This window comes from Haliaeetus leucocephalus, unplaced genomic scaffold (genome assembly GCF_000737465.1).
Source record: "Haliaeetus leucocephalus isolate CR32 unplaced genomic scaffold, Haliaeetus_leucocephalus-4.0 Scaffold840, whole genome shotgun sequence".
In the NCBI taxonomy this organism is placed as follows: domain Eukaryota; kingdom Metazoa; phylum Chordata; class Aves; order Accipitriformes; family Accipitridae; genus Haliaeetus; species Haliaeetus leucocephalus.
The window spans coordinates 3440362-3458163 of NW_010973276.1; the positions used below are offsets into that span (position 1 = coordinate 3440362).

Below are 17802 nucleotides of genomic sequence, written 5' to 3' on the forward strand. Positions count from 1 at the left end.
CGCGGGAGCCTCCCGCCCGGGGGCCGGCCCGGGGCGCACGGCCTCGCCCGCCGTGGGCGCCCGGGGGGGTACCGGGAGTTCGGCACCTCCGAGGGCCCCGCGCCGCTTCGGAGGCGAAGGGGCTCGGAGTGCGTGATTGTTCCTCTCGGGGGGGTTTCCCTGTCGTTTTCCAGAATCGCGATTTTTTAATTTTTTTTTTTCCCCCTCCTTCTAATAAGATTCCTCAAATAGCTGAGAGGGCTGCAGGACTTCAGGAGGGAGTCTGATGCTGAGCCTGGCTACCTTGTCTTAGTTTGATTTATAGCCAAAACCTCCTTTCCATTCCCAGGGACGAGGGATGTGGAATAAAGAGAAGGATGTGTGCTGAAATGGAAAGAGAACTTTTATTAATGCTTCCAGGGTTTATTCTCCGAAGGGTGGGCTTTTGTTTTTTTTGTGTTGTTTTGTGCTGTTTTTCCTGTGGTGGAGGGAGAATAAACTTTTTAAATTTATGAAGTAATCTGTGAAAAATAATCCAGAACATATGTTCTAGATTGCGTATCTTGCTCTCTTAAGAACTGCCTAAGCAATTAAAAATGCACCAGGAATAGAATTAGACCTGTGTATGCAATTTAAACATAAACTTGATAGTTTTGTTCTGAACTCAAGGTGTTTTCCCTTTAAAATAGCCTAATAATTTGCTTTGAGAGACAAGTTTCTACATAGGCTGGGTGTAGGGTCTGTCCTCCAAACCCCATCTCGTTTCTAATAACTTTACTATGTTTTGCTTCATAATTGTACCAAGAAAGCAGGGCCGACAAAGAGTTTGGGCTGGTGGCGGTGGTGTGCCTTGGGTGTTCCCCAGGCATGGTGGATCTGGTGCAGAAACCTTAAGAGAGATGTTCATGTGCTGCACTGGCCTGGTGTAGTGTCAGTCCAAGAACCTGAGTCGGGTCTTAGATGAGTAACTTTTATTAAGCCTTTACTTAATTCTGGAGATTGTGTGAATGTGCAGGCCTGCGCTGCTGCTCAATTCACTGCTCAGCTCCCAGACCTGGTAGTTAAAATGTCCCAGCTCCCTTCCTTTTCTTAAACTTTGTCCCATGCCAGGCCTTTTCCACTTGTGTCTATGTCTTGGTGTGATTACTGTATTCTTTTTAAAAAGAGGTAATTGTTGGGAGAGCAGATTGGTCTCAGCTGCATTGTACCAGCTGTGAAATCACTGCTGGAGGTGCTGGTTCTTGCTGGATGAATTTGAAAAGTTGATTGGTTATGTTCTGAGATTCTTCAGCTCTTCCAAAACCTGAGGCTTGATAGAGTTTTTATGTCTTAATAGTTTAAAACAAAATTTAGTGCAAGAAAGCGGAGATCCTTCCTGTGGGATTTCTTAAAAGGCTTGGTCCGATCCTAAATTACAGCGCTGTGACCTATGTGGCAAAGACCTGTGGAGTGTTTTTGTTCAAAACTGTTCCAGTGGTAAAATGCCTCGCGTGGATCCAACTGTATTTTCATACAAGCCTGCTTTAGCTTGTGCAGTTACTGTATTTTTCTACACAGGACTTGTCAAATAAGTATCATGTAGCTTTTTCTGCTGCAGTAGTCCCTGGTATGTAACAGGTGAAAGGCTTGAGCTCTACAGGTGGAGCTGAACAGCACAACATCAGTGCTTGGGTAGGAGCTGCAGTTTTTGTTATTCTGACTTTCTTCTGACTTGCGTTCCTCTTTCCCTAGTCTATATCTAAACTAAAGCGGCAGAAAGACTGTCAGGTTTCCCAGCAGGAGAGCAGATAGGATTTACTACTGCACTAGCAGTAGTTGCAGTCGGCACTGGGGGCTTGGAAGTGTGTGGGTGCCGGGGCATGTGTCCTGCCTGGTGCTGGCTGTGGGGAGGACAGCACCCTGCTGCAGCCCACCAGCCTTGCTGGGTTGCTCCGGGTAGGAAGAAGTTCGATTTCTGACTGTGACATTTAACTTCAGCATGTGTAAACAGACTGAGAAAAATGCTCCTGGGTGGGGGTAGGGGGATTTGTCCTGAAGTAGTGGTAAGAAGAAAAGCTACATTTGCACAAGGTGCCCCAAGTCTGTATAACTTACTGGTGTCTTTCTTTTTAAGAGCTCCTACTTTGGATACAGCTTATCTACAAAAGCATATTTTTGCCAATGTATCTTATTCCACCCTCCAGGCCTAACTTCTACCTCCTCACCACTAGAGGAAAATAAGCGAGGGCACTTGCATTGGCACTGACGTGACAGTTTTATCACACTCTAAACAACATAGCTATGTTGGCAGAAAAGCTGCTGGAGTGTCACTAATGCCCAGACCAACCTGTGAGGTATAAACTTTTCTATATTTACTTGTGGGAAATTGATCTGTTTATTCCATAGTGGAGCTCTGTGTGGTCACCTGGCAGTGGTCACTAGGAGCTACATTGCTTTTTGCAGGAGAGGACAAGAAAGTTCGTAGGTATGAATTGGAGGAGATGGTGGCAGTGGACATGTGGAGAGGATTAATCCTGTTTGGGGATGGCTGGGCTTGAAAAATTTCCACCACCTTCCCTTTCCCTCTGATGCTGCTTGCTTAATGGAGGACCTTGGACTTGTCTTGCAGGACACCTCCACCCCAGCAGGAGTGTATGCTGATGATGGGTGATGCGACTCTTGTAAACCGTCACTGCTAGAGGAAAACAACTCTCCTGGAGTTTGCATGTGTGGACTTTTGGGCAGATATGCTTTAGTCAGACGTGTTAGATCTGTGGTGTTGGCTTGTGCTCTTCAGTTAATACAGCTTTTAAGGATGGTTATTGGCATCAGTGTGATTTTTGCTGTCTTAAACTAGCTTCTTCCTTGTCCCCGCTGAATTCCTGTAGTCACATCATGCTGTCCTTTCTTCCTTCCTTTTACGTTCTTCCTTTGACAAGGGTTCCTGTTAATTGTTGAAGAGATGTAAGGGTTTAATGCTGAAGAACTGTTGACTTGGTTGTGATTTTCTAGTGCAAGACAGTGTGCGTGTAACAGGCTGTCAGCCTGCCAGGCAGTTTAATGCCAGTGCCCGTATTTCACGGTTAATGTAGAGTTAATGACAGGGTCTGTTTCGGAGACCTCTGGTAAAATGAATTTGGTGGATCTTCAGTCCAGTGCATTGATATGTGTGTTGCTGGTCTACACCACTGCTGGTAGTTGTCAATTTGACTGGTTTTCTTAGCAGGAAGGCCAAAACTACATGCCTAGGAAGCTAGGAGAGGGACATGTCACTGGAGCACTAGTGGACAGTGCTGCTTGCTGGCCTTGGACAGCAAGCAGAGAGCCTTGTCCTCCAGAACTTCCACACTGATTAAATTGAAAAATGCACCTCTGTGTCTGCCCACCTCTGGTGCTACAGGAAGAGGCAAGGAAATAATGGACCAGAAGCCTTTGCTGTGGGACTCCCCAGTGCCCAGTATCAGCACGTGACCCAGCATGTTGAGGATGGTGTTTTAGCTGACAACAGTTATGAACTGTGGCTTGACGTGTGTGGCTTTTTTTTTTTTTCCCTAGTGTTTGTTTATCAGATGTTATAAAGAAACAACTGGTAATGAAATTTGTCTGTTCTAATTCTGTTAAAACAATTTTATTGGGATGTGGTGCCATATAAAGGTCTAAGTGCAGGACTGGCACCCGGGAAGTTCTGGGTCCTCATCTTTCTTTTGGTGCCAATATGGTTGCGTGGAGTCAGTCAGACTACAGCAAATCAGAATAATAAGAATCTGTCCACATGTTACAGAAGGAAATCACCCCTGTCTTGCAAATGGAAGGGATATATTTATGTGGCACAGCATCTTGAAGCAATGAACACTATGTGTGTAAGATGTCTTGTCTTGAAGAGATTTGCTCAGTGGATACATAAGCTGTTCAGATTGTACTTGGTTAGGAAGTGAAGTGCTTCAGGGTCTCACTGAGCTGGCCATGTGATAAGCCCTTCAGAAGGGCACCGCGCGTGTCCCTGGATTTTTCTTGGAGATGTTGAGTCTGAAATAACAGTATGGTGTCACTGGCAGCCGTTAGGCCAGTCACTGAAGCTGAGTGATGGAACAAGACCCGTGCCCGGGTAAAGGCCACTTGCAGAAGAGCTTGTTTCTAGGCTACAGGTTTTGTTGTCCTTGCTTTAAGGCCAGTACCTCCTTCCTCCAGGACTTAGTCACCCAGTCAGCTGATCTTCCTCTCCAGAGCAGAGGAGTTTGTATGTGAAGTTGCCTGTTGACAACTTCAACAGAGCCTGGTTGTTGTTGGGATAGCAGTTGGGGAACATCAGCACCTACTTAATGATGCATTTAACAGCTAATAGCTCTTGAAGTGCTCTCTCCAAAAGCTTGATGCTCTTGGTATTTTTGTTTACCTGAGGTCTTTTGACTTATTCTTTACAACTGTGAAGGTTAGAAATCTGTTGCTGTAAACATCAAAGTTGTGTTTCTCTTGTAGTAAGAGTTGTGCTCAGGGCAGAGGCCCTTAGTGCCTCTGCTGCTTCTGACCCTGGTGATGGTGGGTGGCTTTTCCGTGACTGCCGAGCATGGAAATGACATACGGGTGGAAGTGTGTTAAGGTACCTGTAAGCAGGCAGTGAAAACTTCCCAGCAGCCAAACGTTTGTCCATAGCATAGATAAACTAATGTTCCAGCGTTTCCTAGGGTTTTGTTTAGAGTCAGACGTGTCATACCTGGGCTTAATCCCAGATCTACACAGCCCTGTTGAGAGACTTGAATTGCTGATGACCACCCCACCCAGTCCCCTAAGTGTTCTCCACGTGGGATTTGTAGGAGCTCAGCACTTCTGAAAATCACTTTGCAAATTTGTCCCCTTTTCTGTCTGAGGAGTGGGCATGTTGAACCATTGTGGCATGGGAGGGTGATCCCAAATTCATGATTTGTAAATAGCTTTGTAGTTCATAGTGTATTACATTTGATCCCCTAAGTTTACTCCTAGTACCCAGGTGCTGTAGAGGCCATGCTGTGTCTGCTTCAGGGGCAGGAGTAGTTTTGTGTGTTGCATGGGGGGGGGGCAAAATAAAAACAAACCAAAACAACACAAAAGAAAAAAAACCTAGCAGGATGTCCTGTTAACATGTCTTGTTTTAGAGGGTAGTGCAAGTCCACCAGCTTTCTAGGTTTCAGTGTAATAGAGGTAGGTATTTAGCATATTAATCCTAATACATTTCAGAAGGTGCTTGCACAGCCTTTGTTAGGAGCTTGGGAGAGTGGTTGTCATCACTTCAGCATCCTTCTGCCCCTCTTTTGAAGATTGTTCCTGTGGCCAGAGAATTATGGGCACAGTTTCTGTGGAGGTGCTGGAGAACATAGGGGATTGCTTGTGATAGTATTTCAGGCAGGCTCTGTTTCAACTCCCTGGTGGTTGTTGTAAGATTTAAGAAAAAAAATCTCTTCAAGTTTGGTATAATCTTTCTTTTCTTGACAGTTCTGAGAGGTGGCTGCTGGTGACTACAGAGTCGGCAGGCACAAGCTGTGCTTGAGGGTCTCAGCTCATCTCCTTGGGGGAAGGATATGATAGGATATGCTACACAGGTGGGAGACTACATTGGTCCAGAACCTAGTTTAGGGCTTAGTGTGTCACCCAGTCCTAAACTTGAGGCTGTGGAGCTGCTGTTTGCTGGCCACCGTGGTAAACCCGGGTTAAGGAATGCCATCCCCTACCACTTGCTTATTATTTGCAAGACAGCTCCACAGAGTTGTGCTAGGAAGGTGGCAAATTGCAGTACAGAGATGGGAACAGGAGCTGGGAAGGAAATCTTTACCTAGTTTTGCTAACAGGGCTTGTACATTATAAAACTGCAGTCTGAGCTGGAAATCCTGCAGCATCTCTTCACTAACATTGACCTGGAATTTACCTGGCTGTCTGCCATGTGCTAAATAAACCCCAAGTCATGTTGGAGGCTCCTTCTACCCCCTTGAATCCCAGCCCCTTTCTGGGATAGCAACCCACAGGCCAGATTTTCTTCTGTGGAGGTTTTTAAGCGACCACTTTGGAGCCCCTTGAAACTAGATACTAGTGGGAATTCCTGTAAGGCCTCTCTAGCCTTGCTGGCTGCGACATCCTGGAGTGAAAACGTGGCTTGGATTGAGGATTGGTGAGTTGGTAAATTAGTACAAACGCAGCTAGTACAATTGCTTGAATTTCCTAATGAGCAGTGAAGAGGTCTGGTAGGTAAAAAATGTTACATACAGTCAGATCAGAGGTCTGCACCTCTACCGTCTGCTGTGTGGTGATGATTTGTAAGGAAATCTGAGTTATGTGGAAGGGTCTGGCTTGAGACTTGTTCTTGTACCTTCACCTTCCTGCCTTCCCCCCCTCCGGCCCCCCCGCCCCAGGATTCTCAAATTCTGTGTTCAAGCAATGCCTTTTTACTGCTTGCATCTTTGCAGTGTCCTGGCGCTTAAGATGCTGTTCTCAGAATTAGGACTTGGCTCGTATTACTGTGGCAGAATCAGGAGCTGTCTTTCAGCTGGAAAAGTACCGAGTTTGATTTTTCCTTGAAAGAGATTGCATTTTAAAAAGACAATTCTGATGGTGTCAGAACTGTTGTTTGCCTTCTTAAAAAACTTAATCATGTTCAAACCTAGTGGGAAGGAATCAGCTGCTCACGCAGAATCTTCCATGTGCTGTTGGCAGAGGGGAACTGCCCAGGTGGTTGTATGTACTTTGGTTTAACTTGTTCGTGCTGCTGTTTAGCCTTTGGTTTGCATGTCTCGCTTTGCTTGCTAGTGGAAAGAGCCTCTCATAGAGAGAATGGAGGAGTGATTCATGCTGAAGAAGGAAATTATCTCTTATCTAGGTTGTCTCTAAGCCAGTCCTCCCAGAGCTGACTTTATCCTTGAGAGGCTGAAAAGTTGGTCTAAAAGGTAAATATTTATTCTTTAGAGTGTCTGAAATTGATCTGAAATCCTGGTGTCTGGTATGGTTGCTGATGGGAAGGATGCTATGCTTGTCTGTGTTCACACAGCACAGTGTGATTCAACCTGCAAGCAGAACAAAAACTGTTCTGGAGGAGCATAACTAAAAACTTGCTGAAATCTGTGTAACCTCATCAACTAAGCAATGTTTTCTCCCACCTCAGTTACAATAATAGGTCTGTGGAAGAGTAAAGCTAAGAGGTCTAGCTCGTGGCTTCTCTGCTGTCCCAGCGTCAAGGTTTGTGGGATGGAGACTGTTAAAATATCAGCGTTCTGCATCTTGGAGAAAGTCACTGGAGCTTTGCTAAGTCAGCTGGGAGGAAGATCAGATACTCAGCAAAGTGGCTTTTCTTCAGTGTTGTATAGTAGGACACTTAGGGAGGCTTTTGTAGTACTGAGTAGAACGTTTCCATACCCTTTTAAAAAACTGCAGTGGAAGTTCTGCATGACTTTTTATAGCCAACCTGCCCCTGCCTTGGTGATTGCCCAGAATTCAGCAGGAACAGAAAGTGAAACTGGCTGGTCTGCTGGTCATATGCTGAGGTGTGCAGAAGGTGGAAAAATTGTATAAATGCTAAACCGGATGAACTTTGCAGTCCTATTATTATCATTTTTATGGAGAAAGCTGTCAGTGGTTAAGAGTGAGCCAAGCCAATTCTTGTGTAATTAGCCCCATACAATTAACATGGTATTTAGCGATGTTTGGCTTGAGCTGTTAAGTTCTTGTGTATAACAGGGAGTTTCTGATGAGAACATGAAATTTAGATACCCAGAGTGAATATGTTGCAGTTAACCTAATTATTTAAAATCTTTTCACGCTCCTTTAGCTTCTGGCTTAAAGGTCATTGAAATCTAGACCTGGGATGCCCTTTTTAGCCTTTGCATAGCATCAGTTAGTGTACTATTTTTGACCACTTACTAGTATTGGATATGAGGAGAGCTACTTTGGAAGTGTTTTGTAGTATTTGTGTTATATTTCCTATTTTATCACTTGGCATCACTTGGTTCATACTCTCCTGGGTTTTTTTAGGGAGATTGCTGTGGCTTGAGCCATTGTTGCTGAGTGTTTCGCTGCTGTACCTACCTAACCTCAAAATTACTTTTGCTGCCTCTTTGGATCCTTCCACTTCCAGCGGAGGAAAGTAGACCTTCTGGCTTAACCTGAGCACAGTCCTAAGAGCTCCCTAGCCCAGAGCTCAGCAATAGCGCAGATCATCTCTTGACCTAAGCCAAGCATGTCACTTGGGACTTGGTCCTGCATTGAGCTGTGTGTAAATTGATTCTCCCTGCCCTCCTGTTGAAGTAGGCTTGCTATAGGTTTGGGATCTCTCATTTATACCTTGGTTTCTTTGTCTTTTTACAATGTATCTTTTCTTGAAAAGGTAATGGAACCCCTTTAGCTACAAGAGTGATTGTATGCATCTGCTGAGTATTACCCATCTGTGTATAATTCCGATACATCTGTCAGTTTTACATCTAAGATGTATACAACTCCTGTTCAAGGAAGGTCTGTAGTTTAGACGGTAAGCGGGATGTGCGATTAACCTTGTGTGTCTGGCTCTTTCAGAACAGGGCAGTCGGACGGCCCAAAGGGAAACTGGGCACTGCTTCTGCGGTGAAGCTTGCAGCTAATCGGACAACCGCTGGAGCACGTCGGAGGAGGACGCGATGCCGCAAGTGCGAAGCGTGTCTGCGGACAGAGTGCGGCGAGTGTCACTTCTGCAAAGACATGAAGAAATTTGGGGGACCTGGCAGGATGAAACAGTCCTGCATTATGAGGCAGTGTATCGCAGTAAGTGTACTTGTTGCTACAGCTTGTTCGGAGATTTCTTTCCTATATCTGTGTCTCCTGGTGACAAGGTGTGGATCTGAGAGCTCTTCTCTGATGAGTAGGCTCTAAAGTGCATCAGACAAAACAGCGTAATCCCTCCCCTCCCAGTTCAGATCTCTTCTTCCCATTGCTTTTCATCCTCCCCAAATCTTAAACCAGAATGCTACTAAAACTTAATAGTACAGCTTTCATTCTCAGCAATATAGAAGTGGAGATTATCAGTACACCAGAAATTGGCACTCAAATCACACTGACATTCTGGGATTTGGGGGAGAAGGGGAAGAGTGGGAAGTTCTCATTCAAAGGGAGAAGAGGCCTGTTTGGTTTGGATCTCTGAATTTCTTGAGAAAAACTGCCTTGCAACTATCGTTACTGTCTTAACTACTTAACCAAGTTAAGATGTGGAGAAATCTTTGATTGGCATCCTCCAAGATTTTTGGCGTTGGTGACCGCAGCCACAGGCTACTTGAGATCTGAATTTCAATTTGTTTGCTGTTACTTAGGCATATAGCAGGAAGTCTGATCCAGATGAGCCAACAAGCCATCAAGCTAGGGTCTTGTCTTCCTCAGGGACTGGAAATGGCTGTCAGGGGATGAGCATCAAAACAGGACGAGCAGGCAGTGAAAGACAGTTTCCTGGGCTCCTCTGGTACATTGCTTAGAAGCTTCTTGAGTCATAAGTGATAGCTTTGTATTTAACAAATATGGACAGATTAATCTTCTGCTAAGTTGTCCAAGGAGCTTTTGAATCCATTGCTTTCATACTGACTGTTGTGGAGCTTCTCCTCAGGTCTCATGTCTGCAGTGCCCCCATTCAAGGGTAAAAATTAGCTTTAGCTTTTATCTTAATTTTTTGGAACGTCTTGTTTATGCTGCTGTTAAGGGTTTGGTTTTCTGGGGGGTGTGTGTGGTGTGTGTTTTTTGGTTTCTTGTTTTTCTTTTTTTTTTTTAAGGAAAGGAATGTTGTTTATTCATAACTGAAATATCACCCCATCTATACTGATTTCTCTCTTAACTCTTGTTACAGTTCCTTTCACTTAGGGTTGTTTTTTTTCTTTAATTCTGATGAGGAAACTGAAGTGGAGGCATTAAGTGACTTGGTCTGATACTGATAAAACACTGATAAGCACTTAAGGTTTCCAGTAGTTGCTCTGTGTCCTGTTCCAAGCCATGCACTGTTCTTGACATAGAGGATTGGATTCAGCTCTGCTGGATCTTTCAGTAAAGTACATAGAATATCTACCTTTCTGCAGAGTGCTTTTGCAGCTCAAGTGTCTTTTCTTTGAACACTTGATTTCCTGGAGTGTGGCATGAATTGGAACAGCGTGGATGAAGAATTTATTATTCCCCAGGGGGAATAAATAGTGAAATGGTGCTGCCTTTTTAGTGGAGGGATTAAATTAGGGCTGCAGTGTTCTTTCTTGTCCTGACTGGTGAAGGAAGCTTTCATAGTAAGCTGTTTCACTCTTGATAACACAGGCTGAGCCTTTTGGAGATGAACTGGGTTCTCTTCTGGCTGAGTGTAGTCATCCTCTCATCCCCTGTCTTCTAATGAAGAAGTATTTTTCTTCTTGGGTGTCTGCAGTTTTGTTTCCAGAAGCTGTGGTTAGTGCACAGGACTTGGTAGCTGATGTGTTCTGATTCTTTGTCCCACCCTCGCATGCACTCAAGAAGACGTCTTTGCCCTTTTTAGGTTCCCATTGGTGTAAATAGCAGGGGAAGTATGAAAGACTTTCTTAAGAGCAGCCAAAGCATAGAAAATTAGAAAGTTGAACTCTTGTAAATTTTAAGGGTGCTTTACATTTCTATAAGCAGTTCTATTGTCTTTACTCTTGTTCATTATGCTCTCTAACAATTGCAGTAGTAATATATTGTGGTACCTATCCGACAGCTTCCAGCCAAAAAAAGTCCAAAACACCAAAGCAAGGCTCTGTGGAAGTAATGATCCCTACAGTTCTGAAATTGTGCTTTCCTCTGGTTAATAACATTGACAATATTAACTAGATGCAGACTTTCATTAAACTCAGAAGCCTTAAGAGAGCCTGTACTGCCATGTGGAGAACAGGAAACTCCTCTGCATCACTAGTTCAATCAAGAAAGGAAACGGGAGTGCCTGGGACACTTTATGCTGCATTGAATAGGTCTGAAGGGAGTGTGGGGGTCTGTGCTGGGAGGACAAGTTGTGACAGCATGACTGCTGTTCTAGCCTGTCAGTGGGACAGAGCTAGTTGGGGCACAGAGGAGATTCCCTAGATACCCTTGCTCCCAGCAAGAAAAATTGTACTGCTCCTGGGGTGTTTGTTCTTGTGTGTGGATATAAATACTTGTTGTGTGGGAGATCAGACAAAACAAGTGGACAGACCTCTTATAGCTCTGGACAACTTAGCTTTTCTCTGGTTTACCTGCTGGTGGAATGGGATCCTGGGGATTTCTATTTTGTGCTTGGAGGAAGGGTGGGAATTAGATAGCATTTGCAAAATGCTTTTAAAATGGAGTGTGGGTAAGTACTGGCATGAGAAAGCAGGAAAGTGTTGCTGTAGCTAATGTATCAGATGTTGGTGTGTGGGGCAGCACACTGTACTCTGTAATGGCTTACTATAGCTAGTTTTTTTTCCTATCTGAAACTTGCCGAAGGATGCACTGTTGCTGTGTAGATTTGGTTTGGTGTGCAAGTATCCACTTGTAGATACAGTGAATAAAATCTCTAAGACATCCTTGCTGTGAAAAGCCACAACTCTGCCTCTGGCTGCTTAATATTTAAGCACTTTCAACCTAATCGATTGCATTGCACATTATGGCCAGGTTCTTATGAGGATCTTCCTTTTCTTTCTTGTAATGAGGCTTATGCTTTATTGCTGCAAACCAGAAGTTTGTTCCTGATTAGCACAAAGGTGGCTTTTTAATTAGACTGGCATTCAGTGCTTTGACATGGGTGACAGATATGTGAGGTGCTGCAGTTCCCTTTCTGCCTGAGCAAAAGACAGAAAAAAAATCAGTGCGGTTCTCACTTGTGACACTTGCAAGGAGGAATTCTCTTTTTAAGTGTCTGTGCAGTGCTTTTTGCAATGCTCAGGTTGGGAGCAGGGCCCTAGATAATAGACTGTCAGTCAGGAAAAGGTCTGTTCTTGGTTCTGTTGTGGGCTTGCTGTGAGACCTGGATTGGGTCCCATAACATCTGTCTGCCCTGCTTGTAAAATAGAGGAGCTGCCAAATTGCTAGTCAGATTGTGAAGCTTGATGGATGTGAATAGTGATGTTCTAGGTTGCTTCTTTTCCCTCCCTTTGTACACTAGTGAAGTGACTTGCATGCCAATGTTTGTGTCAGCTCACAGATTCAAGGGACCCACAAAAAAGCATTTTCATCCATCCCTGGGGTGCCCCGTGAATCCATGTTGCTACAGGGAGGGCACTTTCACTCCATGAAACGTCCTGTGATGCTTGATCCAAGTACCCAGCCCCGATTGTTACCAGTTTTTCTTGCTTTCGTTGCTCTGCTGGGCTGCAGCCTTCAGCAGTTTTTCACAATTAATCCTTATTTATCTCCTCTTTGAAATGAGGATACTGTAAATGCACATTGAGTCCTTCTGTTTCCATTATGTCTTCTGTGTCCTGATCAAGACTTCTTTCTGATTTGTGTAAACAGCCGGTGTTGCCTCATACTGCTGTGTGTCTGGTGTGTGGAGAAGCTGGGAAAGAGGACACTGTGGAAGAGGAGGAGAGCAAGTTTAATCTCATGCTAATGGAATGCTCCATTTGTAATGAAATCATACACCCAGGATGCCTTAAGGTGAGTACAACGATTTGATACATGTTGGAAACAAAAACTGGATTAGTTACCACCTTAATGTAAAAGTAGTGCACAGAAATTGGAAAGCTTTCACATTTTCATCTTTGGAAACTTAAGTGAGCAAAGAGTTGGTGTGAGAAGCAGGGTGATAGCCATGGCACACGCAGCCCTGACTGGCAGGCGGGGATGCTTTGATGTAACAGCATGCCCTGTAAGCAGAGACTCTTGCTTTGGACAGCCTCTGAAATGTGTGTGCATGCAAATGTCTTGTGGGATTTTTTTTTGTTTGTTTGTTTTGTTTTGTTTTTCTTTCTTTTTTGCCTCTTGTTTAAGGAAGTGAGGAGTTTCAGTTGGTATGGGAAGCTCAAGAGGACAGGGAAATCTGCCTGTACTTTAGGATGAGTTAGTCACAATCCTTGTATCGGTAGCTCCTTCCTGTGTCCCACGAAGTACAAATGAGTAGTTTGCAGTTTGTGTTTGTCCAGGCACAGATGTGCCTTTCGGTGGCAGCTGGCTTTAAAGGTGTTGAGCAAATGTTGCAGTAGGAAAACTGCAGCTCTAGAGAACAAACTGAGCAAGTTTCAAGCTGCAGGAGTGCTCACCCTTGGCTGACTTGAGTCCTGTGAGCAGCTGTATTCTTTGCCGGTAACAAAAGTGTCATTTTGGGCATATCTTTGTGTATTAGCATTTAGAAGCCTCCTTTCTCCAGAGCTGGTTTGTTTCAGCTGATCAGCCATTTCCTGTTGCTGATTTGTTTATGGTTAAAGCAAATTGCCAAAGCAAATGTATTCTGACATACCATGCCCCAGAAGGCAGCTTTTGGCCCTTCTGGGATTTCTGGGAGGAGAGGTTTGTTCCTCATGCAGGCCCAGGCTGATGCTCTCCTGGCCTGTTATTTTTCTTGCCCAGTACATAGTATTGCACCAAGCTATGTGCGTGTCGTTTATTAGAGCAGAAAGTAGGTAGCTGGCAAACCAGAACTGTAGCTGTCTGCCTGATTCATGAAATTGGTGCTCACAGCTCCTGCCACAGATGGGCTCTGAAAGGGAGCTTTGCTTGCTTGGCTCTGCTTAAAACAAGGCTTCAGGGGCTGATGAACCAAGGGAAGGAGCTGCTCATTTTCAGAGGTACCTCAGTTTTGGCTTGTAGCTGCTGGTTTGCTATTCCAGTCCTTCCTGAAAGTGCCCTGCGCTCTCCCATGTCTCGCTTTGCAGTGTCAGTGACGCTTCATGGCTAAGTTCAGAGAACATGATTGTTGTCTAGTGGCAGTTCAAGCATGGTTTCCTCTCCCTGTACCACATTTGGGACTAGTTGCACAGGATGTGGGTCAGATTTGTGAAATCAAGCAAGTGCTCTTTGTTCTTTTATGCATGTGTGGTGTTCTGAGTGCTGTTTTGGTAATAGGAACAATATTGCTTTGGGTGTTTCTGAAAATTAAGCAGTAGGAGATTTACAGTGTGCCTTGTGTGTCTTGTATTTTTATTTCTCAATGCTTCTGTTGAGCTGAAACGGTGGGGTAACTGGTACTGTTTATTTAATGAGACAAAAGGGCACTGGTAGGATTTCGGAATCATCTTGGAAGGCGAGATGAGACTATGCACAGTGGAACAGCAAAAGGAAAATGGAGCCTCTTCTTTGGATCCCTCCTTGCTCTTTATTCCCAGGTTCCGTGATCATCTGCGAGACAAAAATGTGTTGCCATGTTTACATCTTGCTCAAGCCCTTGACATGGGCTTAAGCCCAGATGATGGAGCCCATAAGTAGTCCTTGTGGGAAGTACCTTTGAATGCAGACGCAGCCCCAGGGCAGCTGCTTCAGCTGTCCACCAAGAAAAAGTCCCTTCCTGTCCTACTTGGTAAACAGGCAGTAGTCCATGTGAACTGTTGGTCATCTCCAATTAAATGTTTGGCAAATGTACTTTTGGGGGACACTGATATAAACTGGATCAGTGAAGGGAGTGTCCTTTCCTGACTTACTCCCATGTGGAGTGAATTCTCGCCAAGACACATCTCTAAAGCTTGTGGAGTAGTTTAGCACGTGCAGTGGCTAATTTGTACTCCAGGGCAGGTTGTTCCTGGTTTGAAGTCCATCCTCTTCCAGCTTCTTGATTTGGCTGTACATGTTTGTGGTGGGTTTTCTCCACAAAAAAGGTGTCAGAGGATGACCTCTGTGAGGAGATTAAGGGTAGCTGAGGTGCATCTGTGCTCTGACACACTCGGAGCCTTGAGGGGCTTCTGTGGGTGCCTCTTGCTGGGGGAGCCCTGGGTACCAGAGCACGTTAGGTGCTTGCGTTGGGACCATGCTAAGGACAGCCAGGATGTTCCATGTTCCATATACTGAGAAGTGTCATGGGAGGTTTCTGATATGCTTCTTTCCTTGAAAATACAGTACCAATACAAATGCTCGTTTTGCTGAAGAGTTCTTATGAAAATGATCTTGGCAAGCATTTTGCAAGCATAGCATCATTTCCAGAGGGAGCTAGTGAGATTTTTGGAGGAATACTGCCTTTCGTTGTTACAGAGCGTTTGAGTTGAACCAATATTGATGATTTCTTTCTTGCTACATCTCAAATTGCTAGTAATGCTGGTTAGTATGTGTGAGTGCAGTATCTGATGCTGTTTCTTTAAAGAGAAGGGGTTTCTTTTCCCCAGTAGGAGTCTGTTCTTTTTCATCTTGGGTGGATATAGTGATACTGATGGAAAAGGTGAATATTCAGGTGTCTTGTCAGAGGAGCAGAAATACAAAGACCTTTTCCAGCACAGCTGCACTGCTGCCCATGGCTTCAGCCCAGGTGTGTCTCGCTGCCTATGTTGTTTCAGTCTTGGCACTGCCAGAATTCATGGCTCTCAGTGATGTCAGATCAGCATCCTGGGGTCTCCATATTCCCTAAGAAGAAGACTTCACAGTAGCCTAGTCTTATGTTTAGACTTTCTGAATTGCTGACCTTGTGCTGCAGGTACGTTTCTAAAGATGCCTCACACTGTGGCTCAGACAACCACCTGCTGTTTGTAGCGAACACTCAGAACTGGCTCCCACCCAGCCTGAAAGGCTTGGGACAGATTCAGTGGCAGGTCTGTGTGTGTCTAATTAGTTTTCTTACAGTTCCTCACATCTGTTCAGTTCCTTGAACTTCACAGAAGGGACGGAGCTGCAATGCTTTCCCTTCGGTAGCATTTGTTCTATATTCAGTGCGGGAAATAACTTGTTCCCAACTTGGGCTTGGGCCAGGAATTGTTCCCCTGAGGCAGAGATGTATACAACAGCTCCTGGAGTATCTTACACCTACCATGGGAAAGAAGGTTCAAAGGCACACAGTTGTGATAAAACCAGTATTTAAATTCTGCCCACTTCATTTACTCATTTATTAACTCCAGAAGACTTGGTGAGAGAGACTGACATGTTATCAGTCTCGCTAGATGGTGAAACTAGAATGGCTGCTGTCTGGCTCAGGGACTTGAGGAAGCAATTCCCCTAAAACCAAGGGCTTGCTCATGCTCAGCTAGTGCATTTTCACGGAGCTGGGAGGAGAGGAGGAAATGTTTCAGAAACATGAAAAATCTGCAGATCTCTGCCCCTGCCTGTTTCAGCAGCAGTCTCCTGCTACTGTGCTGCTGATGCCAGTGCCCAGCTATTTGTCTTGACAGAAGCATGTTTTTGTTGTCTGCAATAGTAATAAATTAATCTTTCTCCCCCCCCGGCTTTTTTTTCTGAATATATAACTAAACCCTTAAATGTGAATGTGCTATCAGTGAGCATGCGTGTGTGTGGAGAGTCTTTTTAGCTTAGCTCTGCTTTTCATCCTCAGTTTCATTCACAGAAATGTCTTTTCAGAAACACCTATCTCCTGTTTGGAAAGTAATGCGGACTTCTGTATGGAAATTCAGAAACCAGCAGCTTTTCAACCACGTAGGGCAGGGCTGTGCTTTTATTGTAGTGTAACAACACCGAGTGTGCATCTTGTCTTTCAAAAAGCAAAATGTCACAGTCTCTCAGAGTTAGTGAAGCAGTAAGCATTTCTCTTCCTCACGCTAGCTGGGTAACTGTGGGTGTGAGAAACCTTAAAAATGCCTTCATGTGTCCAGTCTTCTGAATAAAAGCGCCTGTTCTCTAGCTGACTTGGCAACCATCATTTTTATTGGCACATGGGCTTGAGGGCTGGAGACATGGGACTGCTAGTTCTGATCCATAAAGAAAAATATTTTAAGGAACACTTGATTACAGTGGAGGGTGCTATGCTTCTAAAAATGCTGAACAGTATTAATGTATGTGAGAATGTGCATATGGAAAAAAATCCCTTCCTATTAAAAGATCGGACTGTGCCTTACTCTGGGAGGGGACTGGACAGGACTGAGCTTTGCAAATAAGTGGTGTGGGAGGACATTTGGAGATGGCATGATTCCAGTCCATGGTTTTGGTTTGGGTTGTTGGGGTGGTTTTTATTGTTTTGGTTTTTTGCAAGAGCAGAACGTGCCCTGTGTTAATTGGGATTGTCATTGACCTTCATAAAAAGGCCAGACCTGAACCCTTTGTCAAACACCGATTTGGCCAGCATGCTTTCCTCCCCTGCTGACATCATCATAAGGGTAATTGTGCAGGACTGAGGACTTGCTCAGCACTAGCAGGATGGTGCAGCACCTGCGGTGATCTGTGTTCCTTTTCTGCAGCCATTGGGAGGGCAGCAGCCAATCAGAGAAAATTATGAGCTGTACAAAATGCCTTTAAGTGATCTATTTGTAGACTTTTGCAGCACGATTGTGAATTAAATTGTACTTCTCTTTCACCAGGTGAAGGAATCGGATGGTGTGGTTAACGATGAGCTGCCGAACTGCTGGGAGTGTCCAAAGTGCAACCATGCAGGGAAAACTGGAAAAGTGAGTTTAATGGGGATAAGTGGTGCTGGAATGAGATACAAAATCTCAGGCATTCCCTCTGGCTTGTAGGTACAATTTTGCCCAGTACCAGCTTCTGATTTTGTGCTTAATTCAGTTGAATTGAAGGAAATAAGCTGATGGCATTCTGTTCTTTAATAATTTTTGTATTTTTGTTCCATGTACCAACACTTCACCTAGAACCTGGGGAATATTTAGGTTAGTTCTGTGCACTGCTGCATGTTAATTTCTAAGATGAAAATACTTCTTTAAAAAAAAAACAAAATCCAGAGGCAGTTATGCAAAGCCTGAAGTGTCTGTTGGAATTAGTGAAACATTATTTCTTTGCAAACTAAGACAGACACTTGCAAGTGTGTCGTTACAAGAAGGTTCAAACTAC

General features: G+C 44.5%; 1 protein-coding gene across 1 annotated transcript in view; it reads left to right on the plus strand.

Moving 5' to 3' along the window:
- Nucleotides 1-17802, plus strand: part of KDM2B (lysine (K)-specific demethylase 2B) — a 114796-nt gene that overhangs the window by 88216 nt on the left and 8778 nt on the right. Inside the window, exons 11-13 of the mRNA XM_010582185.1 lie at nucleotides 8485-8709; nucleotides 12391-12534; nucleotides 17319-17404. Coding sequence (XP_010580487.1) covers nucleotides 8485-8709; nucleotides 12391-12534; nucleotides 17319-17404 — 455 coding nt within the window. The remainder of the gene's footprint in view (nucleotides 1-8484; nucleotides 8710-12390; nucleotides 12535-17318; nucleotides 17405-17802) is intronic.